The sequence below is a fragment of the Phalacrocorax carbo genome, chromosome 2 (assembly GCF_963921805.1).
Source record: "Phalacrocorax carbo chromosome 2, bPhaCar2.1, whole genome shotgun sequence".
NCBI lineage: Eukaryota > Metazoa > Chordata > Aves > Suliformes > Phalacrocoracidae > Phalacrocorax > Phalacrocorax carbo.
The window spans coordinates 132,330,962-132,354,181 of record NC_087514.1 but is presented as its reverse complement, the minus strand read 5'-3'; the positions used below and the strand labels follow the sequence as shown (position 1 = coordinate 132,354,181).

Sequence of the window (23,220 nt, the reverse complement as noted above, 5' to 3'; positions counted from 1 at the left end):
GCACCCCGACCTTGCTAATGGCTTCATCAGTCGTCATTCTCATCTTAAGTGAGACAGGAAAATTTCACATTGCTGTACATGAAACCAAAAGACGCGCACTGACACGTCGCACGAGGCAATGGGATGAGCACGTTCAAAGGGTACGTCAAGGCTGGAGGAGAGGATGTCTTCTGTGCAGGAGCCTCCCTGCTGCTGCTTCGCTTATGCTTCCAAACCAGGATCAGCATGCACTGATGGCCACCCTTTCGTGTGGTGAAGGCGGCATCTGGGCATACAAGTTATGGACCTGTAGAAAAAGCCTGGTGCCCACAAGCTCTCCAGAGCATCCGCTGCCCCCGCGCCGGGTCGGGTTGCTGGGGCTCGGGTGAGGTGTTGCGCTTCACTGCGGAGACAGAGGGAGGGCAGCTCCCGCCGGTGCTGCCGCCTCACGCCTCACGCTGAAGGAGGGAAGGGAAGGGAAAGGAAAGAAAGGGAAGGGAAGGGAGCACAGCCGCTGCCCGGGGCGGGGAAGGACCTGCCGGGGCCGGGCGGGTGGCCGCATGCGCGGGGCAGGCGGCGGCGGGAACACGTGTGGTGGCCTGGCGGCCTGAGGTAGCGCCGGGGCGCTCCGTCGTGGGGAGGCCGGCAGGCGGCCCTCGGGGGGCTCCCGGGGCGCGGGGCTGCGCGGTGAGGAGGGGGCCCGGCTCTTCTGGCGGGAAGTGGCGGCTGTTCCAGCCTTATGGCTCTTTCACTAAAGAAAGGGGTGCCTCTGTCTTGGCAGGGAGAAGGCCTGAGGAGAGGCGCGGGAGTGAGGCGATAGGGGAGCAGGAGCACACCGAGCGGTGAAGCCGTGAGGCGTTCAGGGCAGGGGCGAGGTGGCGTGTGCCTCCCCGCGCCAGCGGGCCCAGGAAGAATACCTTAATTTGTCTTTTAACTATAGCCATCTTGTGGTGTTTCAGAGTCTGTTGTCATGGATGGAGACATAGAGTACGACAAAGGTAACGTGAGCTGGCTTTTGAAACAAACAAATGCATAATTTACACTTGAGAATAATTAATTTTCTTATTTTCTTTCCCCTCAAGTTGAAGATGTTGTGGGCTGTCATGTTGAAGATGCTGTAACATTTTGGGCACAGGTGAATTCAAAGAACTATTTGATTTTAACTGAGGTGTTTAATATTATCTTCCCCCCCGCCCCAGCAAGTTTCTGTAGAAGTGAGAATAAACAATAGCATTTGATGTTGGGGAAAAAAAAAGTTAACTTTAGATTTCAGAATTGCAAGTATTATTGTGCCCTTTGAAACTGAAATCAGTTATTCTTTTCTGAAATGTCAAAAAGAATTGTTCATTCATCCATTTGAATTGTAGCTGGGTTTTCTTGAATATTTGGTAGACCATATGCCAGAAAAAAAAGAAATTTAGGTTAGAATATTTGCTGCTGACTGAAGAATACTGTAGGAGGCAGTTGAAGCCTTGCTGGGGGTGGATCCCCTCCCTTCTAACAGCTGAGCACGTGGGGCAATTTCAGTGAAGCTTGACATGGAGATGGTTCAAAGACATTAGGTCCTGTCAGGTTTTGTGTAGATGGGCAGGAGGGTGTTGGACGGGGAGAGTGAGAAAAAGTAAAAAAAAAAAAACAAACCCCAAACAGAAAAAAGTATTTTCATTAATGCAGGGTCTGCTGGCTAACTGGTATGTGCATGTTAACCAACACCTGTGTAGCTTTGAGCCAGTTGGAGGAGGTAATGCTGCTTGTCATGTCCCTAATAGGAATTTGGGGAGGGGGACCAAATACTCATTCTGTTTATGGACTGGCTTCTTCCAATAAAGGGAATTTTTAGATGTAATAGTCATAGGTAATTGTCCTTTAGATTCTTACCCTGGCATTCTGAGACTTAGTCACGTTTTAAATATTGTAGGGTAAAAAAGTTAGGAGTGTACTTCTCAGGTTAACCAAATGTTTAGTTGCACTAGGGTTTTCTTTCCTGCTCTGAGCTGTGGATCCTTTCCTTTGAATTATGAGCAGAATGTTGTCTAATAAATGTCATATTACTGGAATTGACCCAGTTTTACAGTGGCTCAGGTACCAGGTTGTAACTGAAAAGATGCTCCTTCTCTCAGCCAAACCAAAACCCAAGACTTGCATGTAAAGAGCACAGGGAGTATGCCAGAGCTGTTGTCTCCTTGTATTAAGGAGGGAAAGAAAAAGAACACCAAATACATACTAAAATTTGTGAGGAAGAATTGATACACAAGATCTGCATACTGCTTTCTGAGCTGGTAATTAAACTGTTAAAAATGTTCATTGCAAACTGTTTCTCCAGGGTGTATTACCTGCCCCTGATCAGTTTCATTAATTTTTGGAAGAAAATGAGAGCAGGCTTACAAATGCAACTAAAATCATGAAGGTTGAAAGCTTAAGGTGGGGTATTACTTGTCTCAACAGCAGCACAACTGTTTTGATTTAATTTTTGGGTGTTATAAGCCATCAAGCATCTATTAAAAGTGACAGTTAATAACTTATACCTTCCCTCTACAATTCTTAGAATGTCAATAGATGTAATGACCTCTTGAAATTAAGTTGTGCGCTGGCAGAAGCTTGTCCTCGGGCTGATGCAGTTTTTGGCAAACCTGATTTTAGTAAGGTAAGTAGGTTGTGCATACGTGGAGTTTGTTTTTCACCTGGATGTAAAAGCCTTAATTCTATGCAACCATTTTCTTGATCTTTGATTATGCTATGGTTATATTTTCTTAAGTTCTTTTTAAGAACTGCTGGCTTCCCCAAAGAAAATGCTTATTTTGTGTGAGCAGTTTTAAATCTTTCCGCACTTCAGGCTTCAGTTAAATTATGCAACCATAGGCGTTTTCTTAATACTCAAGAAATAATACAAGAAGGTAATATACAGAATGCTGAATTCTCTTTTGTTGTCCAGCATATATTATGGGTTATCTTTAACAAGAGAGCAGTGCTTTTTCAGAAAAAAGTGTTTCATTGCTTCATCTCCAGAAGTACAGAAGATCTTACAAAAATGTGCAATGTTAAGCGTGCTGGACAAAGTACTCATAAGATAACAATGATATATTTAATAGCAGTTTTATGACAAGCATACAAAGAGTGATGGCAGCTTTTGTTTTTGTGCGTGGCCTACTGATGGCTTATTGCAAAGTAAGGTTTAAGTAAAATGATTTGTCTGAACCATTTGTGTGTGCAGGTAAATGGCCTTCTACATTCCCCTTGAAAAGGAAGAAAATGTAACAACAGCAAACCCAGCACTTTTGTGGTGTGACTGGCCTGTTCCTTTGTTGGGCTTACTAAGTTGTCAGTGTCAATAAAATGTAACAACACATTAACAGAAAAGTCATGGGACTCTGCTGTGTAAAACGCTGGTGTTTTTCTAGTTGCAAAATTTTCTTTGAGTTATTGTTTCTGGAGTAGAGGATTAAGTTTTTTTTAAGCATTAGCATATATCATTATGAGAGATGGGATATCAAATACATTACTTTGTTCTCATACTGCTGTTGGGATAATTATAGGAGAATGTGAAAATCATATTTGTAATGCATTATCATTCTGAAGTATGCTTGTATTTTCAGAATGCTGTTCTTGATCTTTTTTTCCTAATTTCCAGATTTATGGTGGCTGTTTTTCTGAAGATAGGTGTTGGTACAGATGTATGGTGCAGCAAGTGATCAACAATGAAAAGGCAGGAACCATTTTTGTAAAGCCTTTAATTGTATATCAGTTCTACATGCAGGATGATAGGAATAAATGCAGCTCCTCCTTTTGAAACTTGCTGTGTGAATATACGCACAGTGAATATCCCACAGTGAATATACATGTGGCACACAAATTCAAGTGACCTGTAGTTTTGAAAAATGCTGATGAAAAGGCTGGCAAAACATGACCTACTTGTGAAGTGCTGTTTGTATCTCTTCGTTAAAGAGATTCGTGAGTGGTAGTTGATATTAAGCAATGTAATTTAATCTCAAAACTTCTGAGTGGTGAAAATGACAGCCTTAGTGTGACTTGTTAGCACGGATGCAAATGACCTGAAAGAGTTGTTAATCAGCATTAGGTGACTGATACAGAAGGCTAATAGTTCCCATTTAAAATGATATTTTCTAGACATGCTGGCTGGCATGGAAACATTAGGTTGCATATCTGTCTATTGAAGGAAGACTTCTGCTTCTTAATTGTAGCCCTTAGAGGAAAAAAAAAAACTTGCCAGCAAAGATCTGTTTTGTTACTTCAAGTTTTATTCCTAAGCTTTTAGACAGGTGCCAGCATAAGAGATTTCTCTGACTCAGTTCCTCCCTCTGAAGGATGTCTTAGTACATAAGATTCCGATCTCTGCAACGTGCACTTGTGTTAAAATGCTTATATTCTAGTAGTTGTCAGTGCATATTTCTGTAGGAAGTTTATGTAACCTATGCTGATTTATATTTTATATTATTGTTGCAGTGTCAGGTATTGTACATCGACTATGGAAATTCTGAGGTTCTGAATAGATCAGACATAGTTGAAATTCCACCAAACTTGCAATGTCCGAGTGTAGCCAAGAAGTACAGACTCTGGGGGCTGCAGATACCAAATGATCAGAACTTAAACATGTTTGACCAGGTGAGTAACAGATTTTGAAGCATTCAGATGACGGGATCTCTAGCAGATGCTGCCAAATATCAGCACAGTGTCACCAGGAGGACTCTTCTGAGAGCTGGGTGTTTAACTGTGAAGGCAGGGCATGCTGGGGAGGACTGTCTTCAGGGCAACAGATCAGAACATACTCTAGAGACTAAAATGGTTTTGTCAAAAACAATTCAGGTTGTGCTGGGAGGTGATTTTTAGAGTACGCTTTTGCCATCTTCAGAGCCTCAGGTCTATTTCTGACTGACCCGAGTTCTTTCTGACACTGAGGAAACAAAGGACCTCTGTTTCTTTCCCTTCAGAGGAGAAAATACTCCCCTTGGTCACCGAACCTGTGATAAATTCACTTATGTCTGTGAGCTGCTTGAATGCCATGTGCCTGGGTACTGTACAAACTTTTGGTCAGGAGAGGGAACGGCAGGTGAATGTGAGTGGTAGTAGGTCATCTCTCGCCAGCAATGAACATGAAAGGCTCAGGAGCTGATGCCAACAGGACTGGTAGAAGCTTTGGGCCCTCCTGAATGGCACTGGTGACCATTGGTTGAGTTTTACTAGTGGCAGTTTCACTTTCCAGGACACCACTTACAGTCTTGATGGCACACTTCTTCAGGGCTTGTCACTGGCACTGCCTGTGCTTTGCCAACTGGTGGCCTGGGAGCAGCAGCTGCCCAAGGAGGCAGCAGGAAGTGGTTGCCCTGCTTGCCTTGTCGTATTCCTCTATCATTTAGAGGAGATCCTGAGAGCCCTTGTGTATGGTCTTGTCCCTGTGGTCCTGTTGACATTGCTTAGTGTGATGACTTAAGACAGGTGAAAATCTCTGTTCTCAGTTCCCTGGGGTTTTGTTTTGTTTGTGTGTTGTCTCGTCTTTTGGCCTTTTTTTTTTGTTTCTTTTTTTTAAACCAGTTCTTGTTGCTTGAGATAAAGCTTTATTTGCTCGCTCTGTGTAGCTTTCCTGCTCCCACCCCTTCCATTATTAATTTTCAGCAAACCCAGCTTGTTCTTGGAAGTGGTGGGACAAAAAAAAAAACCCCTGTTAATAAGAGAGAACTTTCTCCCAGATGCCTTGTAAGGGTTTTGAGTGCATTCCCCAGTCTTTCAAAGCTGTTTTTCTTTGATGTTACTGATGAAACTGGTAGCTGCCAATTCTGGCAGCTAAATGAGTAGTTTCAGTGAGGTAGATTTCCATGAGGAGGATAGCAACAAATGAATAATTATGTGTATGTTCTGTTTAAACTTCTGGACTGCTTACTGAAAGGTTGTTAATGTAATAATTAAAATATCTTCTCATTTTATTTTGTATAACACTGTTAAATAGTTAGCCTAATATCCTCTAAAAGACTTGGATAACCTGCTTGACAACCTCTATTGAGAGTTGATGGGACTTTGGAGTTCTGTCACTTAAATGATACTGAATTCTTCAAAGCTGAACATTGAGAGAAAACTCTTGGTGTTGAAGTCCAGTGTGGCATTGACGGTGATTAGATCAGCTGCAGCTGTAGTTGTACAGATACAGCATTGTTTCAGAGTAAATGTATTAAACATAAGCTTTACCTGAGCAGCTCTTTGGGTTTTGGTCTTGAACATGTCCTCTTTTTCTTAGAAGAAACATGGCTGATATCAGATAAAATTATTCAGTGTCCGGTATGCAACTTGTAATTTTATTTTACAGGGGAAGAAGTTCTTGAGCAGCCTGGTTTTTGAAAAGGAAATAAAAATACGTCACAAAGCCAAGCACGAAGATGGTACCATTATCGCCCAGGCAGAATATGAAAATATAGATATTGGAGAAGAGGTGGTCAAGGCTGGGCTTGCTGAAAAGTGCACAGCTCCAGTTAACACTAAAGATGTGGAAGAGAGAAAAATAGATGTCATGCAAAATCAGCATCGGAAGATAAAAGTTTCAGTTCCACTGTGGTTAAATAGGTCTGATCATGCGACGTACAGCATCCCAAAAGGGCGCTTTGACCAAGTAGCTGCCAGCGTAAAGAATCAGAATTTTACTGCAAGCCGTACGTTTGCCCCAAAGTAAGGCAATGGGGTGTCATAGAAAACTTTGTATGAGTGATCTGATTAGCTTACTTGCTGGGATGTGGGTATATGAGAAAATGGAAGGGGAAGCGAATATCTAAAATACAGAATTCAATTTCTGTCCTTCCAGCATCAAGTAATACTGGTGCTCAATGGAAGCGAAGTATGTATGAGTCTGTGTGCGCGCGTGTGCGCGCTGTGGTGGTGGGAATTAGGGCATTAATCTGTAGACAACTGTTTGCTGGTGATGTTGCTGGTTGGATAGCTTGTTCTTCCTCATTTGATTTCCAGAGACAGATTGTTCTTATGTTCAAGAACAGATTTTGAAAAAGAAGGAAGCCATAGCAGCTAGTAAGCAGAGAAGATACCAGAAAGCTTAGATGAAACCGAAGGTTGGAGGACATTAGGCCTTTAGCAGGTTTTGCAGTGATAGGCAATGCAATGATATTTTAGCATCTGTAATTGCCATAGGCTTGTCCTTGAGACTTTTTTTAGCTATCCCCGACTTATTTACCTGTATTAAAGACTCACGGGACACAAATGTGGAATGTAAAAGTACACTTACCTAGCAGGACAAACATGTTTTGGTGACTTGTTTGTGTAGGAATGTAACAATGTGTGCTTACAAAACATAAAGCCAGCGATCACAGTTTGAAGTAAGCTTTAGGGGATAACAGCGTCTCTGCAACTTGTAATTACATTGACAAGAGGTGGTGCTAAGTTGGCAGTTACAGTTGTTGTCAGAAACCTTTTTTTAAAGAATTTTTTCCTACAGTTGCTAGGATTGCCATGGCAACAGGCTGCTGAGAAGAATGTTTGTGGGTGGGAAAGATGGTACTTGGCATTCAGAAAGTTGAGATGGTGTAAGAAGTGATGTTCTCCAAAAACACTTGTTTAGAATTTTCTAATGTTCCATAATTTAGCTTCTTGAACATTTGAACGAGTCACCTGAGGGCACACCCTTCCACAGACAAGTACGGTATCCAAATCTGTTTTACAATTAGATTGTTTAGGCAAGTCTATGCTGTTAACAAATACTAATATGAAGTGAGGTGCTCTTCAAAAAAGTCTCCATTTATAGTAAAGTGCCTCATCCTGAATTGTTTTGATACTCTGATCTGCCCTGTTTTCGGAATTACAGATAGGGTCTGAATCTGATTTTTAAAAATAAATAGCCCTTTTAAATCTTTTTTTTTTGTGGCATGCAGCGTGGAGACACTTCTGTGTACAGAGCTATCCTGACTGGCCTGAGTAGCCAGCAGATTCTCTATTCCATTGATGTATGTTCTGGTGTCCTCTAACTTTTTGCACGTTGCAGGCATTTTTGGGGTGGTATGCCTGCAGAGGAAATTGAGAAAGAGAGAAGCTAGGGTGTAACCAAAGCCGTGCAGGGGAGGATGAAGCTGATGCGGTGTCTAGTGGACACTGGTACTGTACTGTACTGTCACAGTACTCTGAGACAGATCGCTTCACATCAGTCGTCTTCGTTACAAAAATAACTTTTAGGGTATAGATCCAAACCACTGACCTTAAGTGCTTTGGCTTGTTTAGGAGATAGAAGACTTGTATTACAATGGACCTTGACTTTTCTGAATCTGCAGTGTGGTATTGTAAGATGTTTTTTGGATGGGAAAGACTTTCCAGTTAGTGACTGTGAAAACATATAACAGGTTGTCTTCAAAGATGTATTGTTTTTTTCCTCTCAGTGTTATGTAACAGTCTTTACAGGCTGGCGTGGAGAGGATACAAATTCTGAAGAAGTAAAGCATGGTTGTGTAGTTGCTTCTGTAGTCTATAGTCTTCTATAGTGTTTTTTTTTTAATTAATTACTTGTAATTATTTTTTAAAAGGGAAAAAATGCTAGCTTCTACCTCAGTGCCAGACACTACCGTGGCACAAATAAGACCAGATCAGAGGCTGTCCAAAGACGAAGTTGTCAGAAGGGAGAATGTAGATCTCTTCCAAAGGCAGAAGGAACTAGAACTGAAGGTTCAACAGCTGAAACGTGAACTTCAGGTATGTGGAAATGCAGAGAGGATGCTTCTCTTTTCGTTGAGTGTTTCTGACAATGCTTCTGCCTTAAGGTTTCATCATACTGTGGTCCGGTAATGCTGCCGTTTGGCATACGGAAGGATTAAACTGGTTGAGTGAAGACTTGTCTTGCCGTGGTGCAGGGAGATGCTGTCAATGTGTGTGAGCCTGCATCTTGCAGTCCAGGCTGGACCCCAGCTCCCCTTGGTGTACATACTGGCTTGCCACCACGCTTGATGCAGCAGCTGGTTTGGATGTAGGCGTTTAGCTTCAACGTGGAGTTTTGTACTTTGTGATGGAAAACATGTGTTGTATATAAGGATGTAATCCTTGCCTTTTTTTCACTCACTCTGGAGGGAAAAACAGCTTTCTGTTTGTTGTGCTGAAAATTCCTAAGCATCCTAGAGTTGTAGCAGCTGTGGAATTTTAGAACTGGATAAAAATAATTATTTCCTTAATTGCTGCTTAATAGAAAAGATGCTTATGTTTCTTTGCAGGGGAAGTTCCTAGCACTGTCTGAGAAGCACAGTACTTAGTAATAGTTACTGATAGGCTTAAAAATGCTGTGAATGGTTTTAAGTGTGATAAACAGCAGTACTAAGAAGAGATTGTGTGAAAGGATGTTACATTTGCATGAATTCAGAAGAATGTTGTGCAAACTCTTACACTCTTACCTCTACAGATACGAAAGGAAAATCTGCTATTGTGTGAATCCCTTTGGCATCCCCAAACCTGAACATGCACAAAGCTGTTTCCTTTTTCTTTCTTGAGGAATAAAACTACTCATAACCAGCTTTGCTACTGAGTTACCTCTACCTAGAACACTTGTGTTTCTACATATACTAACCTGTCATTGCAGAGATTCTCCATCAACTGAAGATACGATGTTTTGCACAGAAGTGCACAACTAAATTAAGAAGCAGCAGAATACATGTCTGCAGCTAAGAAAAAATACTTGAATGCAAGGAATTCTTCGAAGCATTTCTTACCTATAGTGTGATTTTTTTTTTTTTTTTTTAAAAACTGTTTTCTGCAAATTAGTTACTCATTTGTGTTGAATGCAAGTAAACTGCTTTAAAAGAAAAGGTTGTGGGTATTCTTCTAACTAAGAAAATATTTGCTGCCTGCTAAAAACACTACGGTAGGCAATGATTTGTTCTAGAAGGGTGATGCGTGGTGGTGGCTTTGAGGAGTACTTAAAAAAAACACCCTGCAGTCATGAGACTTTGGATGCTTGTCTGCAAATACATAACTATTTAAATCCTTCTATGTTTGTTTTTTTGTTTGGTGGTTTTGGTTTGTGGGTTTTGTTTTTTTTTTTTTTTTATATAATATTTACCAAGTCTGAAAGGCTAACAACTTTAAAAGTCTGTGTTTTGTTACCTATAGTGGAGTTTATAAAAGCATCTTTGTGGTATGAGAGCAAGAGCTTTTAAATTTAGGTTGCCCCTTGAGGAATATAGCCTGATGTGGTGTGTGGGCTTTTTTTGGGTCAAGAATATTTCTTATTTTGTCTTTAAGAATACTCCTTGTAGGAAGTTGTATGTACAGTGAGAGTTCTTGTTTTGCTGCACCATTTTGGGGTGCAATAGTGACAAGAGTAAGGAGTTTAATGAGGTCCTGGACTTGATTTCCCGAACAAATGGGTAGGAATTTTTTAGCAAGGAAGAAAAAATTCCATGTTGTCTGAAAACTTGTTAACAAATGGGGAGTAATTGAAGAATTACACTTGAACGCATCATTACTGAAATGAGAGGAAGGAAATGAACCATCAACCTTTAAGAAGCTATTAAAGAAAATAAAATTTTTCTCATTGGTTTATATGTCTTCCTAGGCATTTTGTTAGTGTTTTGAAGAGGGGCAACTCTGTGTGTGCATGTGCGCGTGCATGTGTGTGTTTATCTCTAGTTTTCAAAAGTCTAAATTACAGTCTGCATGTTAGTAACCCTGGCAGGCTGTTGTGACTGTTGATCTATTTATAACTCTCTTTGTTGAAACACTGCTCCAAAAATGATAAATAATTCAGAAAGAGAAGGAAGCATCCAGGAAGACTGCTGAAATTTGTGAGGAAACTCTACGTACTTACATTGGAACGAAAATTAGAAGTTTGGCTGCTAAGGTGAAGACATTGAAAGAAGTAAGGTATGTATTTTTTCTCTAAAATAGTCTTATTTATCATTGCCCTGTTTACCTCTTGAAGTCATGCATACTTTTTTGTTTCCCAAAAGTTCTTTTATGTTAGTTTTCTAAGAAAAATGTAGTGCTGTAAGCAGAGGGGAGTATTTCCCAAAAGCAAGGCTGAAACCTGAGCTTTTTGGAAGCTTGCATCGGAATTTGCATTGCCTGCTTCTTCTCAATGTTTATCAGATGACTTTGGTTCACTTCTGTTCCTTTACTGTAGCTATTGCAAGAAGAGCTTTAAATTCCATCTTTAAGCAAGACGCTGATTAGTAAATGCAGCTAGTTGTTAAAAGTAACTGGGTAGTCAGAGTTCCTTGGGTATCTGTATTGCTGTGACAGGGTATTGTAAATTGCCCTTCTCGTTTTAAAAGAAGGGACAAAACTGCAGTGGGAAGAAGACTTGAAATAGAAATGACTGTTGGCTCCTTTAAGAAGGAATAGATATATTGGTGTGTTTGTTTGTGGAAAACGAGTTAAAAAAATATAGGGAAGAAATAGGACAAAAGGGAAATGAAAAGCAGGAGAGGACTTCCATGTATAGCCTTGTCAATGCTGAGGTAAAGTGAATGTATTCTTGGTGGTTCTTCCTCAAAAAAAGATGTAATAGCTGAATGAGACCAATTGCTGCTGCTGCCTTTTGAAAGAAACTAGGTTGTTAACATGGCAGGTGCTATCTCAAAATTTGTATGTTCAAAGGGTCTGAATAGCATTAATTTTTAAACTGCTTAAGTTCTGGAAAAAAAATCCTGATAAAATATTGTTTCCTCCTTACAACTTAGGCACACAAATAAGAACAGTCGTTTTGGGGAGCAGCTCTCACAAGCCATAAAAATAGTTACAGAAGGATGTCTCACTGTTCCGTGTTCCTTGGAAAAATTGCAGAAGATTTGGACAGAGTATGACTTGGCTCAAGAGAGGATTCAGTTATGCAGAAATGTGGTAGGCTGGAATTATTTTTTTTCTCGAGCTATAATTCAACAGCTATGGACAGGTTATTTTAGCCTTATAAGTGTAGCTGGGCAGCATGAGCACAGCACAGAAACATCTGTCCTTTGCTAGGTAACATCAGAGGCTTTGCTACCTTTGCCACAACTGACATTATTTGTGCAGTGTTATTTTTTTGTGTTAAACCTAGACTTTTTGACACTCTTGATTTTGTAAAGAAGTATAAGGAAATCAGAACACTGTAGCTAAAAGGTTTCTGTTCTGTAATAGTTAGAAACTGCTTCAGCTGTGCAGCTGCAGTATCTGTCTTTAAAACCTTTTGTTAAAGCAGCATGCCACTGCTTAATACATGCATCCCTTGTATGGGGAGGCGTAGGGAGAGCAGTATGCAAATGATGTTGTATAGGAAGGTAGACTTGTATAGAGGAAAGCTGCCATCTAGTGCAACTTCTCTGCAACCACAGATCTGAAAAAGTCTGCCTGGGTACGTAGACGTGGCTGTGTTGATAAGGATGGTTATGTACTCTCTCTCATGTGCAGCGATGCTGCTTTTGGGAACGGGAAGGTTCCCTGGTCTGTGGCAGGCGTTGTGGTAAGGCAGGGGAGGGGTGGTAGTTGTGTGTCGGGGAGAATGACAGCAAATGTGTTCTGACTGTTTTCAAGTATAACCTAAAACATTTTAAGCCTGCCTGATTAAGCAGTATGGCTGTATTACACTGAATTTAACAGCTTGTGAAATGGACTAGAAAATAATGAACCTTGAGGTGAACCCCACTGAATTCTGTTGTTGCTTGTGCAGGGAAAGGTATTAAAACATCTATGGCACGGCATACATTTGATTGCTAGGTGAAAAGAAATAGATTTTAGTAAACAAAAGAAAGTCAAATATTTAAACTTGACAGCATTAAGATAGGCAGTAATAAGCAGTTGACATTTTAGTGTCGCATCTTGTGTAGGGGAGCAATGTGTAGAAGAAAGCTAGACTGTGAGGTACACAGGAGCCAAGGCTGCTTAGGGATTCACTTGCACAAGCTTTCTGTGGGTGAATTCCTAATCCCATGTGAAATAGTAGCAGTTGCAATTTTCTGGAGATTACATGGGATGGTTGACCTCAAGCAGGTCCGTAAGCCTTGTTGAACATCGGCAGGCAAGTAAAGCAAAGCCATCTTATAACTTGTTTTCACGTCCCTTGTCCAGTTTTGCTTTGACTCAGTTGGGCTTGGGATAGCAAGAAAGAAAACTCTTAATGTGGACAAGAGTTAGGACAGATGGAGACACTGTGGTGTGACTGGGGAGTCTCAAAGTGTTTATTCAATAGAGGAGATGGGTACTTTGTTGTCAGTCAGGTGGCAGCATGTGGGGGTTGTTTTTCAGGGATTTTTTTTTTTTTGAGTTGCTGTTGCATTAATAGTAGGAGTCTGAGGAGTGGCTAGGGGGACACCCTCCCATTGAGTCATGAGGTTCAGACAGGACCCCCTTGCTTTCTAAACTCCTTCTCCAAGAGGAGTCTAGGTGCGGCTAAGTCCAGTCTTAGTCTTGGCCTTGGTCAACAGGTTATTTTCTAAGGATTGTAGATGTAACAACCCATCAGAGTATTTGTTGTTAGTAACTAATTTGGCAGATGCCCAATTTAATGTTTTAAGGCTGGTCATGTTCAATGAGAACTATCGTGGCTATATTAATGAATAGTATGATTTATTAAAGCAACTGATACACAGGTTCTTTGGATTACCAGTGATAAATTTGCTGATTACAAGGCACACATAAATACCAAGAAAATGAGTAACACTGCTGGGCTACAAGTGTGTTAAACAAATATGAAGTGACTCTAATGCATTGGAGACTTGAAGTGACTCTATGTAGAGGCTTCTAAGTTTTCCTGGGGAAACACTTGGTATAACCAAGTGTTCAAGTTCTTACTCAAAGGCCTCCCAGTTGTGGGGAAGAGAGGCTCAGCCTGTTGACTGGCCCCAGAAGTCAGAGTTGTACATGATGGTATCTTCCCTAACACCCTCTTTCTCTTAAACTATTTTATACTATTTTTTTACCTGTCAGGTGGAGTTTGAGTGACTCTAGTCATACACACCTTTGTTATAATTGGTATAAAATTTCCTCGCTTTGCTTTTAAAGGTGTAGACTAGAAAAATTCAAAGCACATGCCCAGTGAGGGGTGGTTGCACTTTAGAGGCGGGTAGCTTTTGGGATGGAGGTGTGGTTTGGTATTATAATGATATTATAATGAGCAAAGTTCACCAAAAGACTGCATTTTGTCAAAAGCATGACAGGCAGTTGGCTCAGGGTGGCAAATGTGCAGCGTACCAGCTCTATGGTACCTTGAGTTCCCATTTATCACAGCGCCTGGCCACGGTGCCTCTACACCGCTCCACCCTCTGGACAATACCTCGTAGAGTCAGTACTGCAAGTTCTCCTGGCATTGCTGGCATCTAAGGTTACAGGCCTAGGGAACTTCTGTGGAACGGATTTCTCGCATGTCAGCTGTAGTCTACCCTGAAAGCTTCTTCCACGCTGTACCTTCTCTAAAAACATAAGTTTAATTTCTAAGTTGCCTCCAGCAATTATTCCACAGTTGCGAATGCCAGCAAGCAGCATTCTTCCATGAGAAACATAATGAAAAGAGGTTTAATTCCTGAAGAGTGCTTGAGGCTTTTCTGATGGCCTGATTTGTTGGAATATGTTAGACAGTCTGGACATTGTTATCTGTTTCAGTTGTGAATGGCTAACAGCAAAGTCATGTCTGCATGATGTGTTATAGTGAATTACACTGCCAAAATATTTGAAATACTGCTGAAATGAACTTACAGCACTCTGCTGCTTCTGTAGCTGCTCATGTGTTTGTGTGGCCGCCTGTTTTGTGTTGACAAGGTGTGGCCCCGCACATGGCCTAAAAACTAGTTTTGTTCAGAAATCAACAGTGCCCCTCTGGTTCCCCCCGTCCACCCCCATTCTGACATTGTTCCTGGTTGCCTAAGCTAAGGTGTAAATGAATGGTGGCTTGAAACTTTAGGACTTTTCAAGAGCATGGCACTGAAAAAAAAAGAATTCTTGCTATCTGAAGAGGGGAAGTTTGTCACGGTAGTGTCACTGGTATTTTAAATGGGGAAAAATAAAGATGTGAGTTCTGCTAGATGTTGGGTATCCCTGAGTGCTGCAAAAGGTATGCAAGTGGGAATGTGTGTGGAAATGTAGAGCTCCCTGAAGAATTAATTTAGTTTTCAAGATGAATTGGTAGCAGCTGGAAGCAGGACACCTCAAGGATCTTGTGGAACTTGTCTTAAGTATTTTGAAGACTTTGGTAAATGAAGGGTGTAAAAAAAGGGTTTTGGTTGCATCATGCTAGAGCTATGGTACGACAAATGTCCTGTTTTAATATGCAGTGTAGTGACTTTTTTTTTTTCTGAGAATCATTTTGGTTTTTAAAGATCTGTTTCATGTGCTGTAACATACCACAGAACCTTGGCTACTGTATTTTCAAATACAAGAAATGTCCAGGGTGCACACAGTAAAAGGGTGCACTTGTTACTCTGGCTGACATCCCTACTTAAATTATACTGACTAGATAGGCTAACAAATATTTTTGACAGTGAAGCTGAGGATGTTGATGTCACTAACTTTTGGTTCTTCCTCAGTTAAAATGAGGTACATGTGTGTGGAGGAAGCCCAAACGGATGAAATGGCTGGCTATTAAACTATAGTAGGCTGTTTAACTCTGTTTGCTTAATCTGGCCACTTAGCTGTCAAAATTGGTTTTACAAAGTTTAATCTTGCTATTCAGTTGGCTAAGCAATGCGCTTTTCCTTTAACCTCCCTGGGGTGCTGATGCCCTCTCTTACTGTCACAAGCCCTGTTTGTAAGCTCTTGGGAGTGAACATCTTGCTTTGTTTGGGGGAAACCTGATGCATCTTAAACAAATATCACAGGCCTAAGTAAACCCAATAAAGTTTGAGTGCAGATTAAATGGTATTATTTTAGTTTTCATTGTCTATGATTTCTTGGTTTGTGCTGGTTTAACCGGGTCTCGCCTGGATACAGTCCCAAAAATGAAGATGAGCAACTGGAGCATTTGTTCTTAATAAGGTATTTATGTAACCTATGTCTTGGAAACATAAGAAGATAATCAGTGAACTGAAGTAGTACTGGGGTATGGTGTGTATGAAAATAACAAAGATGGTTCTTCTGGAGTGGAAATGCTTAAAAAAAAAGTTCAAAACTAATCATAGAATTTGATGTAAATCCTGTGTCCAATTAGGAAGGTAGTAGTGCTGACCCCTTGATCAGCTGATTTTTATTATTCAGCCCTCTAATGTCTAGGTGAATTACATCTGTTCAATTGCTAATCTAAGTTTTAAAGCAGTGTATGCTGCAACTTGGGGTTTTAGTTTTACTTGGAGTTTGTCTGTCTTTCAATTTCCAACCGTTGGATCCCATTCTGTCCTTGTCCGTTACAGACAAACGGCTTCTAGTCTGTCATCTGTGGATACTTACAAACTCCTGATTAAGTCAACTTCTAAGCTTTCACTGGATACACAAAATGTAAAAACTCTGAGAACCTGTGTCTTTGTATACATTTGTGTATTACAGATATATTATGTATTGCTTGTCAGTAGGTGTTCATTTGACTGTTCTTTGGCCCCATGTGAAACTGGTATTAGTTACCATGGTTAGCTCTTGTGTTTCCTGTTTCTTTACTAATTGCCTTCCACACTAGACTTCCCAAGATTGTTTTTTCCCCGGGTGGGGAAGGGAATGTGTGTCAGGACAGTGTGTAATAGCTACTTGAGTAATTTTACTTACTTTTTATTTTTGGAGATGGATGTAGAAGGGAATAGCAAATCTTTACAGCAGGTCTGTAAAGCAGTAGTTTGGTCTTCCGTGTTCATATACATATTCATATTTCTCTGGGCATTTTGGGTTAAATCGCTGTGAAAAGAACACTGCAAACATGTTTCTGCGTAACTTGCTTCATCCGTTTTTGAAAGGTTTGGTTCTGGTAAGTCTGTTAAGTACCTTGTCCGATATGAATGTGCGGTTCCTCTCTCATTAGCAGAACTAATCCTGTCAGTCATCCAAAGGAAACTTTTTTTCATTTCTAGAAAATTATCTGTAGTTTAATGATCTTCCTGCAGATAATCAGAAGGGAGTTTACAGGTCACCTCTCCTTCCTGCTAGAAGACAAGGAAAAAGTTAGTAAAAGGATTTTTTTTTATTCTGGAGTACTCTTCTCTGGAAAGAAATCTTTTGCATCTGACTTTGTGGATGGAACTTGGCATGTACAGAAGTGTGGAAAATCCACATTATAATTTCTGTAATACAATAAAAAATTGCAGGGCAACTAGGACATTTTAAGTTTGCAGTGCCAGTTAGGACTCCCACTGTTACCAACAGCATGCAGAAACTGTTTCTTTAGTGGTCTGATAATATAGTCATATTTTTACACTGTAAAAGGATGCTGTATTTGTGCATGGTGGTCATGTCATAGGAGTAGAGGTTAAAAACAAAATTTGCCTTCTCACTCATTCCTAGATAGGCATGTATTGTACTCTTCATACTCTGCAGGGATGAATGCTTTTTTTGTATCACTTAACATGTTGTGTATGTGGTACCTGGGTGCGAGTTGCTGACTTGCTTTTCCTTCTGCATAGGATGAAACGGATGCATTGATCAGCAAGAGAGATGAGGTGCAGCAGAACTTGTATTCAGCAGCGGAAGAATTAATTTTGGAAGTGGATCACTTGCCTCTCTCTGAGCGCTCAAGAACGTTGCAGGTAAGGAGGTTGCTTTTGCCAGTCTTGATTCTGAAACACTGAGAGCCTGTGGACAGTGTTTCTTAAATGTTAAACGTTTTGTAGTTGGAGACCTTGGCAGCAGCAGATGAAGCTTTAGGTAACACTTCTGAGGTAAGTTGTACATCTGATAGCTGTAGTTCTCAGTGTTACTTGTGATCCTGGTCTCCTAGATGCATTGTTTCTGGAGGGAAATTGTTATCTAGATGCTGGATTTGAGCAATAGCTTTTCTTTTATGGTACTGTGTTTGATGACTAATAGACTTCACAAAGCATGGAATATTTAGTAGAAGGCAGATGTTAATGAGAGAACCTACAATTAAAAAGTTATCTTGCAAATTTTGGCAGTGGGTTTTGTGGTTGGATTATACGCTTTCCTAGCCCTTTCTGTTAAGATGGCTGTGTAGGATGGACTAGTGTAGCGAAGTGTAAAATATTTAAAGTGCCTTTTTTTTTTTCTCTTAAGGTGAGAGTTAAACACTACAGAAGCACCTGTTTATGCCAAAAACCTCTGTCCCTCCCAGCCAAACCAACAACAGAAAGTGAGGGAAGCAGACAGGGAAATAAGCTCTGTAGAGGCAGTAAGAACTTTTGAAGAGGACTTTACCAATAGAAATATTACCAAGCTAGTCTTTCAGGCCTTTGTTACTAGAAATATTACTTGCTTTTATTTTGACTGTGTAGGTATGTATGGAGAGGGGAAAAAGGTTGGCAGTAGTTTGACATCTTGCCTGTACAAATTCCAGAGATGTATTAGACCACATGTGTATGAGATTGGGTTCTTATGAAAAATCACCAAGACTACAGGCTGCACATAAGTTTGTATAATGTTGGAGCAGCAATAATAAACTGAAGCATTCAAATTTTCGTGGAATTACTTACTCAGTTTCTAGTTGAATTATTTTTCAATGCCATTCAAAAAATGTTTTGATACACTTATTTTTTATTTCTAGTCTGATACAGCTATTGGTGTCTAATTAGAAAAGATATTCGATGGGTAGCATTTCTGTCATTGGAGGCCCTGTGCGGATCCTGCTCCTTCAGCCAGAGGAAAGTTGTGGTGTTGTGTGGGGCTTTTCTCTTTTGCAGTTGGTTTGGTTTGGGTTTTTTTTTTTGTTTGTTTGTTTGGTTTTTTTTCAGGGTGGGGTGTTTTGGTTTTTTTTCTGGTGTTGGTTTAAAGATTATGCTGTGCTAATCCACTAGGTGGTAGGCATTAAGCATCTTCTAGATAGCTGTACCGCAGTGAAATTCTAAGTTTTTTTGAAAATATTTGAAGGGGTGCTGGAATGCTGTTAAGTGAATTTTGGGCTTTAGCTTAACTGTGTTGATGGTCCTCTCTTGTGTTAGGAGCTAAAATGATAGAATCATAAAATGATTTGGGTTGGAAGGGACCTTAAAGATCATCTGCTTCCAACCCCCCTGCCATGGACAGGGACACCTTCCACTAGACCAGATTACTCAAAGCCCCATCCAACCTGGCCATGAACACTTCCAGGGATGGGGTACCCACAACTTCTCTGGGCAACCTGTTCCAGTGCCTCACCACCCTCAGAGTGAAGAATTTCTTCCTTATAGCTAATTTAAATCTACTCTCTTTCAGTTTAAAGCCATTAGCCCTTGTGCTGTCACTACATGCCCTTGTAAAAAGTCCCTCTCCAGCTTTCTTGTAGGCACCCTTCAGATACTGGAAGGCTGCTATAAGGTCTCCCTGGAGCCTTCTCTTCTCCAGGATGAACGACCCCAACTCTCTTAGCCTGCCTTCACAGGAGAGGTGCTCCAGCCCTGTGATCATTTTTGTGGCCCTTCTCTGAACTTGCTCCAACAGGTCTGTGTCCTTCTTATGTTGGGGGCCCCAGTGCTGAATAAAGTACTCCAGGTGGGGTCTCACCAGAGTGGAGTAGAGGGGCAGAATCACCTCCCTTGACCTGCTGGTCACACTTCTTTTGATGCAGCCCGGGATACGGTTGGCCTTGTGGGCTGCAAGTGCACATTGCTGGGTCATGCTGAGCTTCTCATCAACCAACATCCCCAATTCCTTCTCCTTAGGGCTGCTTTCAATCCATTCTCCACGTAGCCTGTATTTATAGTTAGGATTGCCTTGAAGAAGATCGAAATACTTTTCCCAAGTAAGGAAATGGAAATAAGTTTTTGCCAAATATCAGTGAGAATCTTGGTTGCAATTTTATAGTGTTGAAGAGGTCACCCTGTGCTGTCCTGGAGAAACAAGTAGTTTTCCAATGTCTCAGAAGAACAGGAGTGTGGGAGCTAATGCCCCTCTCACTGAGGCTGTATATTGCAACCCTCTCTTCTGCATCACATATCTCTTCTGTCTTGTGTTTTATACCTTCCAGTGAGCTGTTGTTGGCCTGAACTATAGAAAAATTCGTCTTCAGCCACAGCTGGCTCCAACTGGCCAGGACTGAAATAAACAGTTGGTGAGCTCCATGCTTTTCAAGGATAATGCTGCATTATGAAAGAGGAAGGCTGAGAGTGTGGGCATACACCTAAGTTACTCTAAAGCAAGCTAGGGTATCATCTGAGCAGTTGTCAGCTGTTGTGTATTAGCTGTCTGTAAGCATGTGCTGTGGTTTAGCCCCAGTCAGCAACCAAGCACCACACAGCTGCTCACTCGCCTTCCCAACCCAGTGGGATGGGGGAGAGAATCTGAAGAGCAAAAGTAAGAAAACTCATTGGTTGGGATAGGAACAGTTTAATAATTGAAATAAAATAATAATAATAAATGGTAATGAAAAGGAAAGCAACGAGAGAGATAGGAACAAAACCCAGGAAAAAACAAGTGATGTAACCGCTCACCACCCACTGACTGATGCCCAGTCTGTCCCTGAGCAGCGATTGCTGTCCCCCAGCCAACTGCCCCTGGTTTATACAGGGAGCATGACATTGTCATATGGTATGCAATACCCCTTTGGCCAGTTGGGGTCAGCTGTCCTGGATGTGCCCCCTCCCAGCTTCCTGTGTACATGGCAGGGCATGGGAAGCTGAAAAGGCCTTGATGTAGTGTAAACACTACCTAGCAATGACTAAAATATCAGTTTGTGTGTTACCAATGTTATTCTCATGCTAAATCCAAAACACAACACTATAGCAGCTACTAGGAAGAAAATTAACTTTATCCCACCTGAAACCAGGACAGCTTGTTTCCTCTGCCCCATGCATAGCATTTAGTAGCTTGTTCTTTGCTCCCTTTGAGTTACAGTGCTTAGAGATTGTGACTGGGACAAGTGCATGTAGGCCACTGAGCCATCTTCATATGGTAACTTGTTATTCTTCTGGAGCCTGTTTCTGTATCCATATGCCGGTGAAGCTGCTAATGTTTTAGGGAAGTATGTTTATAGTATGAAAAATAAATGGGTCGAAATAGGATGTAACTTACTGGATTCTTTCCTTGAGGACAGTCTGATGGAATGCATGCAGATGCTCCTCTGATGTAGCTAGTGCTGCTATTTCTGTAAACAGGATGAGAGGTTGGATATGAAACGGTTGCTGAGTACTTTTCTCGATTCTATTACCCACTTTTGGCTGCTGTTAAATGGGCTGATTTTTTTTTTTTCTTCCTCCTTCAGACTGTTCCATTTGAACCTGGCTTCTCCCTTGCTATGCCATTTTCTGTCCATGTGTATCCTGGTATTTTAAAATCCAGCTTTTCAAAAAAGAATGTGAGAAAAATATGTTGTGCACTTGAGTGTTTTAAATAGCTTCGGTAAATTTAGCACAACCTACTTTTTGTATTTGCTTATAGAGAAGCATATTTGTACAAAGCTCATGTGACCCGGCTCAGTTGGCAATTGCAGTTTTAAATAATCTGTTGTACTAAATGAGTGCTGTTCATTATAGTAATTATTATTTTAAAATCAGTCTTAGAATTTCTTAAGATACTGTTTGGTGGTGTGATTTTTTTTTTTGTTTGGGTTTTTTTTTGGGTTGTGTGTGTGGTCATGGTGGGTTTTTTGTTTTCTTCTGAGTTTTTTTTGTGGTCACTGTCTTTAGTTAGTTGTTACATGAGGAAATTCTTGTGCTTTTGGCCCCAGTTTGAACTTCTGCTGTACTGTGTCTGTGGAGCTGGGGCCTGGCTGTGGCATCATCATATGTAGGTCTACAAAATTGGTCAAGTTCACTTTCTCATTTCCACAGTACCTGCAGCCCTCAGCACAGGGAGTTCACTGCCGCCATGTTCTGGCCTGTGGTGGTAGTGTCAGGCAATCTGTTTCACTTCAGGTTATATTTGGTTGCTTATATGACCTCTATGTTTCCAGTGTCTGAAAGGGTCCTGACAAGTGACTTCAAGTTCTGTCATATTGCTTTTTCCATAGTATAGGCTGTTGAGTCTGAAGGGATGCAAAAATGAAAACCTCCCTCAAGAGGAGAGGTGTTTTGGTGGTTTTCTTCATCTACATGACCTAGATGTTGTTTGGGAAGGTGTGTGATATTTAACTCAAATGATCTGGGATCTGAGAAGAGAAAAAAAGTGAAATGCTATATATAAGCAAACTGTCAGCAGCCTTTCTCAGGGTTTCTTTAGTCATCTTGTTGGGAATGATGTGGATAGGTAAAATGATGGATTTTGAAAGCTGAGGGATGCTATTTATTACACAAGCACAGGTTTATTCAGTCAAATCCCACTGTTGAGGGAGAATTTCCTCTTTCAAACTACAGCAAATTGCCTGCAAACACCAGTGTAGCTCTTAAGTATTTTTCAACATGGGACTTTCCACCCAGGTGCGAGGAAGGCTGCTTTCTGTCAGGATGTTGTCTCCACTGGTAATTGGCTCATACATTCCCCCCTGACCCCGCTTGTTCTTCAGGTCATTTGACAGACTGCCCTTTGTTTAAAAGTGATTTCTGTTTGCCCTGGGCTTTAGCATTGATGCCTTTCCCTTACAGGTAGAATTTCAGTTTGTTTTCCAATACAAGTCAAAAAGACTTCATATATTTGCAGAATACCGTGCTTCATATATTTGCAGAATACTTGGCTTTTAGATGGAAATAGAAGTTCCCAGACTGTAAAACTCATTTCAGAGGCCTTCATGCGTCAGACACATAGGAAATTGCTGTTCCATCTAGGAACCAGTCTGACAACAAAGGTGCATCAGAAGAGATTTGACTAGTGACTTTTGAAGGGAGGGATCAGTCCAGAAGCATTCCTTGGGTGTCTGGCCACTCACCTTGTTTCTTAGTACAAGTTCACTTTGTTTTCTGAATTTGAGCAATTCTGTGAGGAGCATTATAAAATGAACCCCATTTTGTTCTTTATCCTGATGAGTATGACTTCAAAGTTTAGTCCATAGGGAAGAAGAAACTAGAATACAAACAACTTCTTATGAGCAGTTAAGCTTTTTGTGGTCTCTTTTCCTTCCATGTTTTGAAGGGAGAAATCAGACTCCCTGATCTCTGTGTGATCCTTTTCTGTATTGCAGTTTCTGGTAGACATACTGCCACTAGATCTGAGAGGAAAGTGGACTATAAAATATACTTCACTGGATATAGAAAGAGGCCTTTATAGTAGAAATAATTTTATGCCAGCAGGTAGTGCTAACTTTCTCTGTGTTAAATGTCTTGATTTTTATAGGTACTATACTGTCACAAAATTCTT

The 23,220-nt window shown here is 40.9% G+C and overlaps 1 protein-coding gene across 1 annotated transcript in view; it reads left to right on the top strand.

Moving 5' to 3' along the window:
• Positions 1–779: 779 nt before the first annotated feature.
• Positions 780–23,220, top strand: part of STK31 (serine/threonine kinase 31) — a 42,227-nt gene continuing 19,786 nt past the window's right edge. The window contains exons 1-10 of the mRNA XM_064444424.1: positions 780–977; positions 1,062–1,114; positions 2,525–2,623; positions 3,608–3,682; positions 4,441–4,599; positions 6,293–6,648; positions 8,502–8,667; positions 10,709–10,824; positions 11,643–11,802; positions 17,469–17,591. Of these exons, the coding sequence (XP_064300494.1) occupies positions 950–977; positions 1,062–1,114; positions 2,525–2,623; positions 3,608–3,682; positions 4,441–4,599; positions 6,293–6,648; positions 8,502–8,667; positions 10,709–10,824; positions 11,643–11,802; positions 17,469–17,591 (1,335 nt within the window). The 5' untranslated portion in view covers positions 780–949. The remainder of the gene's footprint in view (positions 978–1,061; positions 1,115–2,524; positions 2,624–3,607; positions 3,683–4,440; positions 4,600–6,292; positions 6,649–8,501; positions 8,668–10,708; positions 10,825–11,642; positions 11,803–17,468; positions 17,592–23,220) is intronic.